At 42.4% G+C, this 18,080-nt stretch overlaps 1 protein-coding gene across 2 annotated transcripts in view; it reads right to left on the reverse strand.

The window, feature by feature from the left end:
* Positions 1–1,071: 1,071 nt before the first annotated feature.
* Positions 1,072–18,080, reverse strand: part of Npsr1 (neuropeptide S receptor 1) — a 224,200-nt gene continuing 207,191 nt past the window's right edge. For both annotated transcript variants that reach the window (XM_052188798.1, XM_052188797.1), the window contains 4 exons: positions 16,571–16,647; positions 5,677–5,763; positions 1,943–2,123; positions 1,072–1,162 (listed from right to left, as the gene is read on the reverse strand). In XM_052188798.1, the coding sequence (XP_052044758.1) occupies positions 1,072–1,162; positions 1,943–2,123; positions 5,677–5,763; positions 16,571–16,647 (436 nt within the window). The remainder of the gene's footprint in view (positions 1,163–1,942; positions 2,124–5,676; positions 5,764–16,570; positions 16,648–18,080) is intronic.

The following is an 18,080-nucleotide window of genomic DNA, read 5'->3' on the forward strand; positions in this document are numbered from 1 at the left end:
ATGTTCACGTGCGTCATAGGGCCGTGGGTGGAGATGTACACAGTCAAATGATGCCATCTCCACTTCTGGCAAAATCTGAAGGAAAAAAATTGACTCGAAAACATTTAGTCATATTTCATTTGAGTTATACTTATAAATACTGGATTGTAGACCTGTCAAAATAAGCCCCACCAGCAGCACATCCTCGCAGAGGGACCAGATAGACAGAGGCTACAGCTCACAGTAAAGAGCTTGTAAAAACATGTTGGGAAAGCCAGGAAGCATAGCCCCCAGCTGAAGAGGATTCTGAGAGTAAGGATGGGCGGAAACGTCCCTGAGGTTTGTGGAATGAGCTCGGGTTGACTTGAATGTTGATTTGGGGAAGGGACAGACTTTTACACAGTCCAAGGAGCTGTGAGTTCAAGATCTCAGCTCTCCCCCGCCCCACCACCCAGGCTCTATCACTATTCAGTGTGATCTTTCTGCTAGGTGAGCATGTGTTTGCCTGGTGTCCTTGTTTTGCAGGAAACCAAACTGTCCTTTTCACAAACCACAATGCTTGGCAACTGCTCCTGCTACCATTCCTTCCTGCACATGGAGATGTATACAGTAGCAGGGTCTGAAAATGAATTTCTTGGCATTTCAGGGGCCACCACCTCATCTACACCCCTAAACCTCCAATATGGAACTGGTGGAAAGAAGCCTAACTTTTTTAAACTCTCATATTTACTTTCAAAATAGTAATTAAATGACTCAGGGATAGCCCTCCAATACCTTTCTGCTTGCCTGTGTCATCAGTTTGCAAGGACACAGGGCCACGGATGGTGCAAGTGCTGGGCTATGGGAAGGAAGGAGGACTGGGAGACATTAGAAAGAGAAAGTATCTTTCCAAGCTGATACAAAGGTGTTGAGACCATGTTGGCTAGTGCAGAACTGCAGGTGGCGTGCCCTCATTAGAAAGTTTGCCTTATTTATCTGCTAGGCGATGGAGGAGTCGGGAGGATATGGCTCAGGGTTCATGCACATACACTAACTGGTGGTGAAGATCCAGAAGATCTAACTGAGCTCAGCCTAGCACTAATGCCTTGGGGTCTAGATGAATTCCGGCTTGGAGAGAATCTGCATCTCATGCCTCTCGCTTCTCTCTCGGTATGTCATTCTGGAATCCTGTGATCTTTGCATCCTGGAGAAAGTCAGAATAAAGAAGTAAAGGAAAATGATTTACCCTGGTGACAAAGACAGCACAGGCATTAAGAGATCAGAGTTTTATAAAGGTCATTAAAGATCAGATACTTGTTAGGCTAGAACAAATGGGTCTCTCCTTCCACACTTGCCATCACAGCCTAGTGGACAGTGATGTCGTTACAAAGTAGACCCTGCCCTATCCCTACTTTGCATATTCAGAAAAGGAAGTGTATGGAGGTTCGTAGCTTCTCTCTTTGTAGAAGCAGGATCTCAACTTCAGCCACTGCCATTAAGCAAAGCCTTTAACCATCTTATTACTCTGTCTGCAATGACTTTCTCCTTACTCCAGATGAGTTTACCTCAGAACAGACAAAAGGCAGCAGAATGACAGTAGTTGACAGGGGTCTGAATTTTAGCTCTGCTACAAATGCTGGGTTTGACATCAAGACTGTCATTCAGTCTTGTGAGCCCTTCCTGGGTAAAAATTTACCTACGAAGTAGTGAAAATGTCCCATATCACATTCCCAGTAGGTTTATAGTGAGGCTGTTCACATGGGGAAGCTTCTGTCAAAATCAAGGTTTTCCACATGTGCATCACTGCCATGCTCTGAGCATGGATTTGAATTCATCAAAATGGTAGGGACTTCCTAACCTTTAAGCACCTTATTGTGACATGAGGGTTCTGTAGCTCACTGTTTAGCTTTGGGAAGAAAATGAGATTCAGGGTCTAGATTTGAAAGCTGCTGGTGTGTCTGGAACCAGGGAGAACACAACTTACTTGTAGGGGGAGCAGAGGTTGCTGCTGAAGATGCAGTAGATGAGGGGGTTGATAGCACTGTTCAAGGCAGGCAGGTTCTGGATAATCACAGAAGCATAGAAACGCTCTTTGGTGTCTGGAAGGAGGTTGAAGTTGTCTAACATGTCAAAGAGGAAATATGGGCTCCAGCAGCAGACGAAAGCTGGGGAGAAGAAAGCTATTAGCAGTTTTGCGGCCTCACCGGAAGCTTCCCTCTTACCCCTGATTGGAATTTTATCTGAGATGATCTTTGACCCTAGAGATCTGTCAGATATATTGGCCTTGAGTGTGCTATTATGAACAGTTGTACGTGTTAATATGACTGACATATTTGCTTAAACCTGTGTATTAGCATGCATGTATCCTGGAGACAGCATTCCAAAGCTGAGATTTTTCTAGATCCTCCATATCTGGAAGGGGAGCTCTGACTTCTTCCACTGGTTTGGAATTGTTATAGGAAATCTGGGATCTGATAGGTGTGGCCAGGGCCTCCCACTTACCGCAATGCTGAAGAAAAATGAGCAAGACCCTTTAGGATCTCTGAAGTAGACAGAACAGTATGAAATTGGACCAGACATTGACCACTAGTTCTAGGATGTACAGCAAGTTAAAGGGTTAAATTTTAAAGCATGGACAATATTAAGATAATTTCAATCTTAAGATTTCTTTCTATGTTTAAGCTAACCTCTTCAGAAAACTCCAACCCAGCACTTTTGCCCAAATCAACTGGGTGTTAAGTCCAAAGCATCAAATGGCAGGAGTGGGATATGGGAATCTCAGTTGTGATGGTTAAGTTATTTGCTATCTTCACAAGTCTCCAGGGTGCCCAAACATTTGGTTAACTATCACTCTAGATATGTCTGTGAGGATGTTTCTGAATGAGATTAATATCTGCATCAGTAGGGTACATAAAACAGATTGCCTTCCGCTGGTGAATGGGCCTCATCTAATCTATCAAAGGCATAAATATAACAATAAGGGCCTGTGAGAATTCACTCTCACTGATTGAGTCCCTTAGAACTGGAACAATGGCCCACACTTGGAGTTAAACAGAAACATACACAGTCAATTGTTCTCAAGCCTTTAGGTTCAGCCCTGGACTTAGATTTAAACTACTGGCTATCTTGGGTTACCTTCCCTACTATGGAGCTTGAGTTTTCTTGGCTCCCTCCCTCTCTCCCTCCCTCCTTCCCTCCTTCCCTCCTTTCCTCCCTCCCTCCCTCCCTCCCTCCCTCCCTCCCTCCATCTCTCCCTCCCTCCCCTCCTCTCTGTGTATTTCAGGATTGTCAGTTTTCTTATATTCTAGAGGCAGGAATTAAAACAGCCAACATTGTCTCATGTCTTATATACATTTTGAATGTATATAACAAATAACTTTTGTTATTTGTATAACAATATAATAAATTTGTATAGAACAAATAATGCCAAATAACTTGGCATTTATCTATTAGAGGATCCTGATTATAATTTCCCTAGTTTAGAGAGCTAACCATTTTTATAGGTATACCTGAATATTTATTAAAATTGAAGCTTTCAGAAATGCAATTATGTTGTAGACAAAGAGAGATGAATTTGTTTAGTTTGAAACTTACCAAGGTTTGTTTGCCAAATCAGAAAGTCAGGTTAGTGACAGTGAAACAGCTTACATTTATGTATTTCCTTCAAAACATCTGTATTGGCTGTCAGTTGTAGCTGTACAGGCATAGGCATGTGATTTCTTTCTTTTCTAGTGTAGTTGTGCCTATACCATTATATATACATTTGATATTGGTCTCTTATACATTCTTTTTATTTTACTCTTACTTTAGGTAATTAATAAAGCAGTATGCTAACTTTAAAAAACATAATGGATACTTATCATTCCATTATGATAAAGGGGCATTAGAAAAATATTTGTTATAGATAGGGTACTTCATTCTGACAGTATTGTGACCTGCCCATGGGCACCTGATTGTACAATAACCAGACTTTCCATGGCTGTGAATGTAATTTCTGATTGAACAGGGATACAGCAGCTTGAAAATGCATGTTTATGCATTCATTTCCTTTTTCATCTTCCAGACAATGGACGTTTGTGATTCTGGTGTGAAGGCAAGGAATGTCTGATGTCCTCCAGAAGCCTCTGAAAGAATTCTTAGAGCCCTGATGAGCTGAGGACGCCTCTTCAGCTCATCTTTGTGGTATTGCTGTGTGCCTGTACTCTGCTGACTGAGTCATTCATGCTGCGTGTTGTCTCTTTGGCATTTTATATTTTAGAAAGGGGACATGAGCTATTCTGGTGATTTGACATAGAGCTTATTCTTTGTTGGAGCATCTAAATGCTTCTAAAGAAGCAGGGCTTTGGGGATATCATGTATAACTCAAGAGCAATTCATAGCTTTCATAGATTTAGGATTATGTCATGAGAGAGTCATTACCCTAAGACAGTGACATAAACTGTGGCCATATAGGAAATATTATTGACTCTGAAATTAAATATCCAGAAAAAAGTGCACACACCAACTTAATGAAGAAATAGTGTGTGTGATTATATAGAAAGTCTGAATACATACCTATATGTTAATATACATCTTTTGCTCTTGTTGTTCTGTTTTTTGAGACAGGGCTTGTCTGTATAGACCAGGCTGGCCTTGAACTCAGAAATCTGCCTGCCTCTGCCTCCCAAGTGCTGAGATTAAAGGCGTGCACCACCATCTCCTGGCATTAATATATGTCTTAATAAAACTATATCTATGAATGTGTATCATGTCAGATATAAATAGAAAAAAGCAAGAATCACCAACATGGAATGAAACTAAAGTGATGTTTTTTTTAAAGAAATGTGCCAGGGATGTTGGGCGAGGTGTCATTGTTGGTGAACAAAACAACAAAAGTAGACCATGAATCTGTCTGAACATTTTTGACAGACAGGAATGCAAGCTGATTTCATGGATCCTAAGTGTAGAAAGAGAGGGATGAAGACAAGTAGTTTGAGGTACTGTGGTGATTTGAATATGCTTGGCCCATGGGAAGTGAAACTATTTAAGAGGTGTGTCCTTATTGGAGGAGGTGTAGCCTTGTTAGAAGAAGTGTGTCACTGTGGAGCTGGGGCTTTGAGGTCTCACATATATGCTCAAGCCTGGCCAGTGGATCAAGATGTAGAATTTTCAGCTCCTACAGCACCGTGTCTGCCTGTGAGCTGCCATGCTTCCCACCATGATAATAATAGACTGAGTGAATCTATGAAACTGTAAGCCAGCATCAATTAGTTTTCCTTTGTAAGAGTTGCCGTGGTCATGGTGTCTCATCATAGCATTAGAAACCCTAAGACAGGGACACAAGCTGTGGCCATACAGAAAATATTATTGACTCTGAAATTAAATATCCAGAAAAAAAAAAGATCACACACCTACTTTTTCTTGCCCTTGGGGAGACAATGTCTTAAACGAAACAACTAAGTGAAAGATAATTTGTATATAAACTCTGGTTCCTAACCAGATTTCCTCTAAGTGATCCAGTCCATGAATTTAGTGGGCAGCTAGATTCACCAAGTGAAGGATTAGGAGCTGATTATCGGCTCTTGCAGTGGTCAGACACACTGGTGAATCCCATACTGTTCTTTCTAAAGAAAGATAAATGTGCTTGTAGTACATTCCTTTCCTGAATGACCTGCCCATCTCCAGCTGGCTTTTAGAAAGTTTATGCAGTTTTGTTACACGAGGAAAGACATTGCTTACCAAGGATTATGACGATGCTATACTTGATGGCCTTGATTTTTGCCTTTGAGATGAGCCCTCGGTTGTAGCTGCAGCAGAGTTTGCCATCTGTAGACAGAAAAGTGGGATGGTGAAGCGGGCAAGACAGTTTCTGTCACGTGGAACACTGAAGGTTGGACTTGCAGACCTGCTTATGTCCTGCTCCTCTGGGACAGGGTTAGACTGAGATGGCTCAGTGGTAGCTGATAAGAGCTGCTCAAGTTGCAACTTAATGCAAATGCCCAGACTCTCACAAGGAGGGTCAGACTACCTGAATCATCCACAGCTGGAATTAGACCACAAGGACACAAAGGGTGGATACTGCTTGTTGAAAGCTGCCCTCAGGCCCGAGCTGTGCTGAGAAACTCATGAGGTCACTTCAGCTACCCCCTAGAATGGCTACTCCAGATCAACTCACTGATCACATTCAGAAACTCTGTAAAAGTCCAAGCCACCAGGAAGAACCGGAACTGAACCTGCACATAAACTTTAATCATAGGCAACTATAATCTGAAGGCAAGCCATTCAAGTGATGAGCATCTATGGAGAGGGGCTTTGTCATAATTGACGTCTGTATATTGAAGGATTAACAAATGCTTGTTGAATAAATCAACAAATACTTCTTACAGTTGAGATATACTGATTGAAAAATAAGGCTGAATACGATTTGCCAAAAAGTGCAATGAATCTTAATGAGTAAAGATGAGATAGGGAGATGGAGCATTGGCTATAGGATCACTTGCCTGAAGAATTTGTTATTCGAAGACCTTCCCATCTCATAGGGCATGGAAACTTTATACAACTTACTAAATAAACATGGCCAAGATGCTAATGTCCACTTTTTACTTGGTACTGTGGAGTTTGAGCTAGCCCCAGGAAGCACAAGAAAGATATCTCAGTAAAGAGATGGCCTTTCACAAAGGACACCATCAAAAGGACAAATCAGTAACCAACAAATTGGGAAAAGATCTTTATCAACCCTACATCAGATAGAGGGCTAATATCCAATATATACAAAGAACTCAAGAAGTTAGACCCCAGAAAACCAAATAACGCTATTAAAAAATGAGGTATAGAGTTAAACAAAGAATTTTCACCTGAAGAACTTCGGATGATGGAGAAACATCTTAAAAAATGCTCAACTTCATTAGTCATCAGGGAAATGCAAATCAAAACAACCCTGAGATTTCACCTTACACCAGTCAGAATGGCTAAGATTAAAAATTCAGGAGACAGCAGATGTTGGCGAGGATGTGGAGAAAGAGGAACACTCCTCTACTGCTGGTGGGGTTGCAAATTGGTACAACCACTCTGGAAATCAGTCTGGCAGTTCCTCAGAAAACTGGGCACCTCACTTCTGGAAGATCTTGCTATACCACTCCTGGGCATATACCCAGAGGATTCCCCAGCATGTAATAAGGATATATGCTCCACTATGTTCATAGCAGCCCTATTTATAATAGCCAGATGCTGGAAAGAACCCAGGTATCCCTCAACAGAAGAATGGATGCAAAAAATGTGGTATATATACACAATGGAGTACTATTCAGCCATTAGAAACAACGAATTCATGAAATTCTTAGACAAATGGATGGAGCTGGAGAACATCATACTAAGTGAGGTAACCCAGTCTCAAAAGATCAAACATGGTATGCACTCACTAATAAGCAGATATTAACCTAGAAAATTAGAATACCCAAAACATAATCCACACATCATATGAGGTACAAGAAGAACGGAGGAGTGACCCCTTGTTCTGGAAAGACTCAGTGAAGCAGTATAGGGCAAAAGCAGAACAGGGAAGTGGGAAGTGGTGGGTGGGAGAACAGGGGTAGGGAAGGGGGCTTATGGGACTTTTGGGGAGTGGGGGGCCAGAAAAGGGAAAATCATTTGAAATGTAAATAAAAATAAATCGAATAAAAAAAAAGAAAAAAAAAGAAAAAAAAAAGAGAGATGGCCTTTAAAATGAATGGAACTAGAAAATATCATCCTGACTGAGGTAACCCAATCACAAAAGAACACACATGGTATGCACTCACCAATAAGTGGATTTGGGATTAGCCCAAAAGCTTGGAATACCCAAGATACCATTCACAGACCACATGACGCTTAAGAAGAAGGAAAACAAAAGTGTGGGCACTTTAGTCCTTCTTAGAAGGGGGATCAAAATATCCATGGCTTACAGCCAACCAAAGGACTGAGCATAGGGTACCCAATGGAGGAGCTAGAGAAAGGACCCAAGTTGCTGAAGAGGTTTGCAGCCCCATAGGAGGAACAATAATATGTACCAATCAGTATCCCTAGAGTTTCCAGGACTAAACCACCAACCGAGGAGTACACATGGAGGGACCCATGGCTCCAGCTACATATGTAGCAGAGGATGGCCTTTTCAGACATCAGTGAGAGGAGAGGCCATTGGTCCTGTGAAGGCTCAGTGCCCCAGTGTAGGAGAATGCCAGGTCAGGAAACTTGGGGGGGGATCAGGAGGAAGGGGATAGAATAGGGGGGTTTTGGAGGGAAAACAAGGAAAGGGGATAACATCTGAGATGTAAATAAAGCAAATATCTAATTAAAAATAAAGAGAGATCGGCTTTCACCAGAGAAACCAACTGTAGACACTAGCTGCCCTCACTAATTTGCACTTGAAATTTATTTTAATCCTGGTAGGTACTGGCCAGAAGTTTACTTGTGTTCTAAGTATTCAGTCTTATTTTCAACACCATCTAGCCTGGTCCACCAAACAAAGCATATCTGACAGTAGCTATAGATGGGATAAAAAGGCTCAAGTAGAGGTCTTTTTCTTGCTTTCTAGATCCTTTCCTTTAAGCAAGAGACATGGCACTATCCACAAGAATGGATGAGATGAGATGACATAACACAGCCAGGGACAGAGGAGAAAGCCATTCCCTGCCCCGTTCTGTCCCAGGAGTTGTGCTGGGAAGCTGCGAGAGAGATACAGAGATTGTCATGGAAACTCAAATGAGAAGAGATCAATTCCAAAAGTAAAGAGGCAAGGGTGGACATGGGACTTGGTAAGTCAGAGGCTGTTGCATAGAACAAGAATGTGGAGGGTGTGCTTGCTTGAAGCATAGTGACCCCCCCTTGTTTTGATGTTGCCTAGGGTTGTCTCACATTTGGAGTGGAGAGAACCACTGAGGAAAAATTAGGAAGACCTCAGATGTCCTTGTGAGGGCACTGGGCTTTTCTAGACAGAAGCTCATTGAATGCGTCTAAGCCTTTTTTTTTTTTTTTTTTACAATGTGGCTATTTCTTCATTGGGCAAGCGATTACTAATGAATGGGCTTTGTAGGTCCAAAGAACTACATATTAACTGTAATTATTTGTACGTCTTCAGGTCAGGATCTTTGTATTATTCTGCATAGTTTTCACAATCTCAGAACCTTAGCAGTCTAAGAAGATAAGTTTCCCAGAGTCCTTCCACACCCATGGTTCTTAAGTGGCATGATTTGCCTTGCAAGGGCTTTAGAAAATTCTGGATGTATTTTTGGTTACCCTAAGTATGAGTGTGTAAAGGTGAGAGTGCCCTTCTAGTGGAAGGAGGCCAGAGAGTGTGTTTAGATATCTTCTAAGACCCAGAGTCCTGTGCTCCCACGAAGAATTAACTTCTGCAGTTGTTAAGGGTAAAGACCCTCATTTCTAGGGTGGTATTATGGGATGGATCCAGACCTCATGCACAGACCTGATCACACCCTTCATCTGCACCAGAGACTAAATGTTTCCGATACTTGCCTAAAGTTCCCAGCCTTGGTTTTTTAGTTTGTAAAAGAAAGTGCAGTTTATTGAGTTACTAGTAAGATAAAATAACAATGTGTTCCAGGTGTGAAGATCGGAGCTGACCTGTCAGTCACCTTGCCACTTGGAATGAATGAAGTTTCAACAGTGTTTTGGGATGAATAAAAGCTGTCTTTATAGAAGAAAATTGATGGCTCACTACCCTAGATAGTCTGTTATCCAATGGTGTTGCCATAGACAGCAGGAAATTATCAGGGTGAGATTATCTCCATGGGGGCAAGGAAAGATGATAGCAGATAAAATTATGTCCTTTCGAAGTGTCCCCACACGCTGGCCCAAGGTAACAGCTGGTCCCTAAACAGTGTGGCTTTGAAAACTTAATTTGTCTTTTAGAAAGTTTGTGAGAATGACATTTGGGCTCTGAAATCTTTTAAAAGGGGGAAAATCTCAACACTTTCCACGGGGTGACTAGCTGGCAATATCATCAGCTTCCTGCCCTCTGGATCTCCCAAGGAGATCAGTGAAAATCACTTTTAATGTGACCACTCCAGGAAAGGCGCAGCCTCCAGCTCCAAAGACAGCTCTTCAAAGACAGCTGAGTTACAGAATGCAGGTAATTCTCCTTTATTGGGAGATGAAAGGATTATTTCTACTCAGGACTTGGCACTGAGCTGTGCTGAAAGCAGTGAAATTCCGCTGTCACTGGATGAATGGCTTGGAACGCTGGGAGGTAGCGGGCTCATTAGATCTGAGGCTGGCAAAAGCATGGTTCCTGATACTGCTTTAGTTCCAGGATGTAACTTTAGAGGGTGGGGTCTTGCCAGAGCTCTCCAAAGGGTCAGCTCCCGGTTTTCCCCTTCCCAGGGATTCAGGCTTCCTTCAGACTTACTGGGATCTCATTATTTCTTCTTTCTGTATTTATATAATTATATATTATTATTGGGGAAAACAGAACTGGAATACCATAAAATGTGTATGGAAGTCAGGGGACCTTTGTGGAGTTACTTTTCTCTATCCACCTTTATTTGGACTCCAGCGATTTGACTCAGGCTTGAGAAGAAAGCATCCTTATAACCTGAGAGATGTCACTCCCCAGAATCTCCCTTTCCATGTTGACCCAGCACCTGCATCTGGGCACTGGGTTCTCTCGAACTTTAGATCAAGGTGAACTGCCTTCCTGTCCAATAGGCAGATTCCCCACAAGGACCTGGAACATGCACATGTGATTTTTTTCTGAAACAGGAAATTCTATGTGGAAACATTTAAAAACAAGTGTGTTTCATGTATTGGAACTTTACTTACAAACTTCAGGTTCATTTTTTAAATGAATATTTGGACGTTTTGGACGTTGATTAATTAGTTTTGAACAGTAAGAACTTTTTATCCACAATTATACTAGCTGCCCCTGGTGCTTATCAGTTAAATGCTTTTATTGAATTAGGAGTCCTTTGTTCAACTATGGGTTGGGCCATTTCCTTCTCAGGACCCTTCTGGTGCTAATTTTTCTGATAAACGAAATCGCACATCTCAGAATGTCCCTAGATCTTTCCAGGCCACCGAGTTCCCAGGGATCATGTTGTCCCGATCAAGTCTGGATCCTTCTGGTCTGGGCAGCTTAGCCATTCCACCTTGCCCTCGACTGCCAGCCACACCTATGGAGAGGCTCAGGCTTGGGCGACATCTGGGCAACAGCCATGGCCTCTTTAGAAGCATCCCCATGAGCTCTCTGACGATGTCTGTGCCCTTCTGCAATGGTCCTGTTCTCTGGTTCAAGACTCTTCCTCTACATTCAGTCCCTGGATGGGAGATGGGTCAGTCCCACTGCGGGTCCCTGGGTACCTGCTCTCAACCTTCTGCTCTTTGGAATGGGAGCCACAGCTTTGTCCTCTGTGCTTTGATGCCACATAGGCCTATGCAGATCTGACAAAGCTTCCAGGATTTTTGCATCTTGAGCTTCACATTTCCTATGACCATAATGCTTTAGTTTCAGGATGTAACTAAACTAAACTTCACATTTTCCTATGACCGTAATTAAGGAGTGTGATTATTTCAGAAAGGTCCAGCTGACCCCAAACTTACCTAGCCCTTTGACCTTAAATGCCTAGGAGAATTTCCTATTCATTTCTTGTCTTGGGGAGTACCTGTTCAGCCCATTATCTTACTTCCTTGTCTGGACTTTCAAGATGAAAGCATTTTGAGGCTTTTTCTCAGGAGGTTTTTGTATCAGCATTGACAGGAGGCAACACCAGGGTCTGAGGAAGTGTCAACAAACCCACTGGTTAGATGGTTTTGTACTCCATACTCCAGTTTAGGCAATAATTCCAATTCTAAGGGATTCATGCCCTCTTCTGGCCTTTGTGGGTACCAGGTACACTCACAGCACATATACATACATGCAGTGAAATACTCAGATGCATAAAAAAATTTGAAAGAAAACCTGTTTTGTTAAGGCTACTCATGTTTTAGGGTTTATATAGGTGCGAGAGTTTCTTTCCCCTAACTGAAGCAAGCACTGTGCAGGCAGGCAGCCTTGGGATACTGGTGATGGATTTGCTGCATGTGCCACAGATGGTGCCTGGTAAGGTGATCTATGTCTGTACTCTGTGAGATGACAGGGGATGAGGGTACTTAACAGAATGTTAATGGTGTATTAGCATTGGCTAGTATTGCACTGATTTGTTACCATCCATGTTTAGGAAGGAACTGGAAAAAAAGAAATGAGCATAGAACAGAGTTGGTTGACATAACAGAGATAAAAAAAAGAGTAGGAGAAAGTCTCCAAATTTCTTATAGAGTTGTAAATAGCAACTGCTTCTGGTCTGCACTGGCCATATTTCTTGTGTAGCCCACTGTGAAGTGAAAATACAGAGCAATCTTAAATCAGCCAGGGGCCTTTCTAAATGTGCAGATCCAGACAAGTCCAGCCTAGTTCCCAAATGCAACAGCTATTAACACAGAGAAATCTTAACCAGAAAATACGCTTTTAAGATTTATCTTTGAGACAATGACCAGACCAAGGATGTAGGTTTTTTGCCTTCCATTTTTTTTTTTTTTTTTTTTTTTTTTTTTTTTTTTTTTTGCCTCAGCTGCCTCAGATGGTCTCCACTGGGTGGAGAGATGGGGCTTAGGAAAGGAAGGGAAGGGAAGGGAAGGGAAGGGAAGGGAAGGGAAGGGAAGGGAAGGGAAGGGAAGGGAAGGGAAGGGAAGGGAAGGGAAGGGAAGGGAAGGGAAGGGAAGGGAAGGGAAGGGAAGGGAAGGGAAGGGAAGGGAAGGGAAGGGGGACTTAAATCTTAAATCAGCCATGGGTCTGACCATGGCTGCCAGTATGTGGGACAGCAGAAGCAACCAGATCAGTAGCCTGATGCAAGTTGTTCATGCTTTGCTGACTTCTAAATTATGATTGTTTTTTAAAACTGATCTCTAGGAGTTCCTTATGTGTTCTGTATACTCACCTTCTGGGCACGTTACATTTCAAATAATTTCTCCTAGAGTGTTCAGACTGGTTTTTAAAATTCTAACAGAGTCCAATTAATACACCTCCATTTGCTGTATAATATATCATATATCTTGTCTTAAAAGTCTCTTCTTTTACAGTGTCATAAAGATATTACATTACTTTTGTTTAAAGAATAATGAACTATTTTTACATATAAGACTCTAATTTCCCTGGAGTTATGTTTTGACTATGGATGGAAGTAAAGTTTTAATTTTTTCTCCATGATCTTCTGATGTATTTCAAATCCTTATGGATGTGTAGATCTGTTTGAGGCGTGTAATATTTTTTACTGTTATCTATTTTATGTCAAAGGCACCCTAACAACTCATATTCGAAACAGAAAAATCTTCTCTAATTTGTTCTACTTTCCCAGGAATAATTTGGATTTGTCACCTCTTGAATTTTTTTATCTCATATCTTAATAGAGGTCTTAAAAACATCTTCTAGACTCAATTAAATGAGTTTTAATTTGCTTTTGCTATGGAATTGTATTAGTTTGTAGATCAGCTGGGGCAAGCAAACTTTATAACTGTATGGAATCTTGCTAGTTACAAAATTCCACAATAGTCATTTACTCCTATCTTTGCATTTTTTGTGCATGTCTTTTTTTTTTAGACACAGTTCTGTGGAGAAAGGCATTTTGTCTGTCCTCAGTTACTGAAGAAGCTGGCACTGAGAGCACTCAACAGGCTCATCATAGAGCTTTCAAGCTACGAAGCAGAACTTTACCCTAGTTCCTAACCAGAAGTTTCTTTCCCTCTACCTCACTCTGCCTCATAGACATTGAAACATACAGTTTGACACAGTGTAGATCACATCAAACCAGCAAAACCATGATGGTAAGATTCAGTTCTCTCCAGAAATATAGTTTTGTCTGTTTCATGGCTTTCCCTCCCTAATTTCATGTTCTCATACAGTAAATACCCACACTGTAAGGTGTAGTTTCTCCTAGAATTCAAACACATGCGAGCTCGTGAGGTCTAATGTTTCAGTCTGTGCCATCTGTTTATGGCAAAATCTCTGGTCATTTATGAAGCTATTCCTTTCAGCCCCTTGCAGGGCTCCACACTAAGGGTGACTTGGGCTTGGCAGGCAGTGTTTACAAAGCAAGCTTCTGTTCACACTAATCTTAGCCAATGGACCTAGCTGATGAGCAGTAATCCTGGTGCGCCAACACCGCTGCAGATCCCATTACCAGTCAACCCCTGAACTGCTTGGCTGTGCTGACACATGGGACGTCAAGGAAAGTCCATTGATGAATAAAATACTGACAGAATGTGAGACTTTGAGACTAGCAGCTGGCCTCATTCTGGAAGCAGGTCACAGATGGCGACAAGCTCAAAACAGGTGTCGTGAAGATTCAAAATTATATTAAGTGGTGAAATTTGACAGTAGCCATTTCTAATTTGGGAAAAGGCAATGCTATGCATAATAGTGGGCACACATCTCTAAGTGGTTTTGTACTGATTCAGTACCGAAAGATGTGGAACTCCAATGTTGTGCCTAGAAAGTACAACAGAGGGAGATATAAGGAGCACTTGGGAGAGAAAGTGCTTGCCAACAGTGATGGGGAGGCCTACCAAAGATCACCTCAGACTGCTGGCTGTGTGTGCCTTGCTCCACGCTTTTCCAGAGTGGTGAACTCATGGACAATGAAGAAACCTTCCCCATAGCTCACTGGGTGAGAAGTGCAGGCAGAAGAAGAGTGGTCAGGGTTGGGTTGGGAAGGTGAGAACTCAGGGGCATGGGCAGGGGGGAATAAGACAACTGCAATGAGCAGAAATCACAAGGCAGAGGACTGAATCTGGAAGAGCAACAGAACCCAAGCCATTTCAACCAAACCAAACTCTGACCCTTCAAATACAGAACAAATACTTTAGAGTTGGGCCTGGGTGGCTGCTGCAGGGGAGTGCTATGGATGGGTGCTGGGCTAAAGAGCTTGAGTTTGGATTTTAATAAAAACAGGTTTTATTTTACTCATTTATTTATTTTTTTCCAAATCGGAGCTGTTTTAAAAGTCATTTATCACTTCCCTTTCTATAATTTTCTTCCTCGTGGGAGGTGGCCAGGCTTAGGGGGAAAAGCATGGGTGTTCTAATCAGCCACATGTTTGAATCCTGGTCATGTCAGCATGTGCTACATATAGAAACAGCAACATGCCTCCCTTTGGAGCCTGGCTTTCTTTTTTCCTACAAAATGCCACTTTGGAAGCTGGGCAGGGATTACAGAGCTAACAAATGGAAGCATGTCCTATGGCCAACAGCAGAAGCCCCTTCTCCCCCTCTGCTCTGTCTGTGCCACTGGGCCAAGGTCTGAGATTTGTGCCCATTGTCTTATATTGTTTCAGGCTCACAGGAGCACACAGCGTAAGAGCCTGCAGTAAGATGGAGATGCCATGATTCAGATTCCTCTCCACATTTTCTAGGAAAGAGGCAGTGACGCTCATGTCAAATAACCCTGTGGGTCTTCTTGGCCGCCTCCTGTCACATGGGAAAAGAAGCTTCTAGTGTGATAAGCCAAGCTCCACCTATGGAGAATTGGGGAGCCCAAGTCCAAACAGAGATTTAGAGATAATCTAATGTAGCTACTCATTTAACTCAGTGGAGCCCAAGGACGTTATACGAGTTTTCCAAAGTTTTGTGGTCTTTGTCTGAGTGCAGATGGTGTGTGTGTGTATGTGTGTGTGTGTGTGTTTTATAATATACATGAGTTTAAGTATGTGAACATTTGTAAATATTTCTGTCATTGTGGGCCTGCCAGGTACACATGTGTGTTCATGTAAAGGATTGGAGAAGTGTGAGCACAAGCAGAGTGGTCTCATTCTACATAACTGCCACATCATAACAAAATGAGGAATCAGTTTTCTTTCTAGCTTATCAGTTTGCCTTGCCTTCTGCAATGTAACCCAGTCAGACACAGTACTCCTTTCTGGGAATCAGGGCCACATCTAGGTCCTAAAGTGTTGTATAGATGTGCCACAAAACTAAGTTCAGTGAGTGAAACTTAGGCAAGGGTCCCAGAGGGCTGTCTCAGTGCTGTTCTCCTTTAGGGTAGCGTGTCAGGGAGAAAGTGTGGATGAGCCAGGCCTGACTTCAGGCTTAAGATCATCCTGTAGTCAGATGGTAAATTCACTCATTTCCAAATTCAAGCAAAACAGAGAAGTCCATGTTCAGGTTTGGTATGTGTGCTGTGCTTCCAAGGTTCTCCCTGCCTGGCTTAGAGCTGGGGCAATTCCCCAGGCTGCTCCCAAAGCTTCTCCAAGGGACAGATGACGCTTGCATAGTCAGACAAGCTCAAAATACCCTCCTCCTTCTCCCACGTATTTTTTCATCTTATTTTTGGCTCAACTTTCTCGAGTCTATTCTCTTCTACCATGTGAATTCTGGGTGTTAGACTCAGGTCATCTCACCAGCCCTCTCTCTCAGCTCTCAGGGAGGCTGAGCAGAAGACAGTGTTTCCTGGGTAACATTGTGTGTGTGGGGGGGGATGGAGCGGGGTGGGGAGGTGCATTCTATTGTTTGGTTCTGCTATAATCAAGCAAGGTTATGGATCCGGATACCCCTAGCTCGTGCTGCTAGAGGAGAAGTTTTGCAGGTTAGGTGAGAACTGAGAAATTCACAGCCTTACCTGAGCAGTTGGAAATCACGGTCTCATGGGCTTTGCTCTTAATCCAAATAGTTCGGATCACAAGGCCATAGATGACGCTGCAGAAAACAAAAACAAAACGGAAAGAGTATTACCTATTACCATGGTTGAAAAGTCCCCAGTGTGGGGAATCAGAAAGTCTACCACTTCCATTTCTCCTTGAGAAAGATCCAGTGAGAGAGATCTCAACCATCCCTGACCGCTATGCTTGGTCATGCTGAAGGTGCCACAAGATTAAGTTCATAGAGCTGCTAGCATCTTAAACAAGGGGATGAAAATCTGGAGGACTTAAAAAAATCCTCTCTCTTCTCTCTCTCTCTCTCTCTCTCTCTCTCTCTCTCTCTCTCTCTCTGTGTGTGTGTGTGTGTGTATGTGTGTGTGTGTGTGTGAGAGAGAGAGGTATGTGGAGGCCTGTGATGGATATCAGAAGTTCTTCCCCATATTTCCCTTCTACCTTTTCAATGAAGTTTGGCTCCTTTTTTTTAAAAAAATCTCAGATTAAAACAGTTTGTTGCATTGGCCAGCTTGCTTTTGGAATTCCTTGTCTCTGCTTTCCAAATCTAGAATTACAAAGGGAATTTATGGATGCTAGGGAACTATCCACTATGTAGTCTAGGCTGGCTTTAAGCTTATAGCCCTCCTGAATACACTCTCTAAAGGCTGGCATCACACGAAGTCACCATATCTACTCACTCTAGGGCAATCTCTGTGTCCTTCCCTTGTATTCTTGCAGTAGTGGGATTCTATCTCCTTGAGTTTAACAGGGATCTGTTACTTGCCTCAGCTAAGTCTCCTGTCCTCAGTGAGGGTACAATGAATGAAGTAATTATATACCTGCATATTTCTCAAGGCAGGGCTGCTGTTAATCCTACAGCCCCAGGAAAATTAGTTCTGCAAATATATAAGGGACCTTGGAATGGTGCTTCCCCAGTTGTGCATCTGGTGACCTTTTGCCCCTAGTGAGTCCCCAAACATGCTACCAAAACACACACCCAGTTAGCTTTGTGCAGGCCCCAACACAGAGACACCACAGACTGGAAATGCACACTGTTTCAATGCCTAGGTTTGTGATCCCTTATTGCATAGTTGTTGATAACCCCAAGCCTAAATTGAGATTCTGTAGCACCAAATTCTGAAAAATTTGAGTGTCAAATATGATCATATTTAAAGAGCTGAGCACAGTTCTTGAGTACCCGTGGACTTAAGAGTGTAATTTTTCTTCTTCTTTTTCCAGCCCTCCCCCAAACCCCCATTTTCCATCACACCCACTCTTCTTCAGTGATGAGGTCTGTGCCAGCAGAATGTTAATAACATACACACCTCAGCAAATTTTGTATTTCCCGTCTCCTTTGATAAATACAAAAATTTCAACTCTTTTCAATGTTACTTGACATTTAAAGTTTACTGAACACTTCAACTAAAAACTTTGGTGCAGAACACTGCCTTAATTTTAAAGTGCATAATCTTTCCTCTTGAGAATTGGTAGCTAAAA

The sequence above is a fragment of the Apodemus sylvaticus genome, chromosome 7, assembly GCF_947179515.1.
Source record: "Apodemus sylvaticus chromosome 7, mApoSyl1.1, whole genome shotgun sequence".
Classification (NCBI taxonomy): domain Eukaryota; kingdom Metazoa; phylum Chordata; class Mammalia; order Rodentia; family Muridae; genus Apodemus; species Apodemus sylvaticus.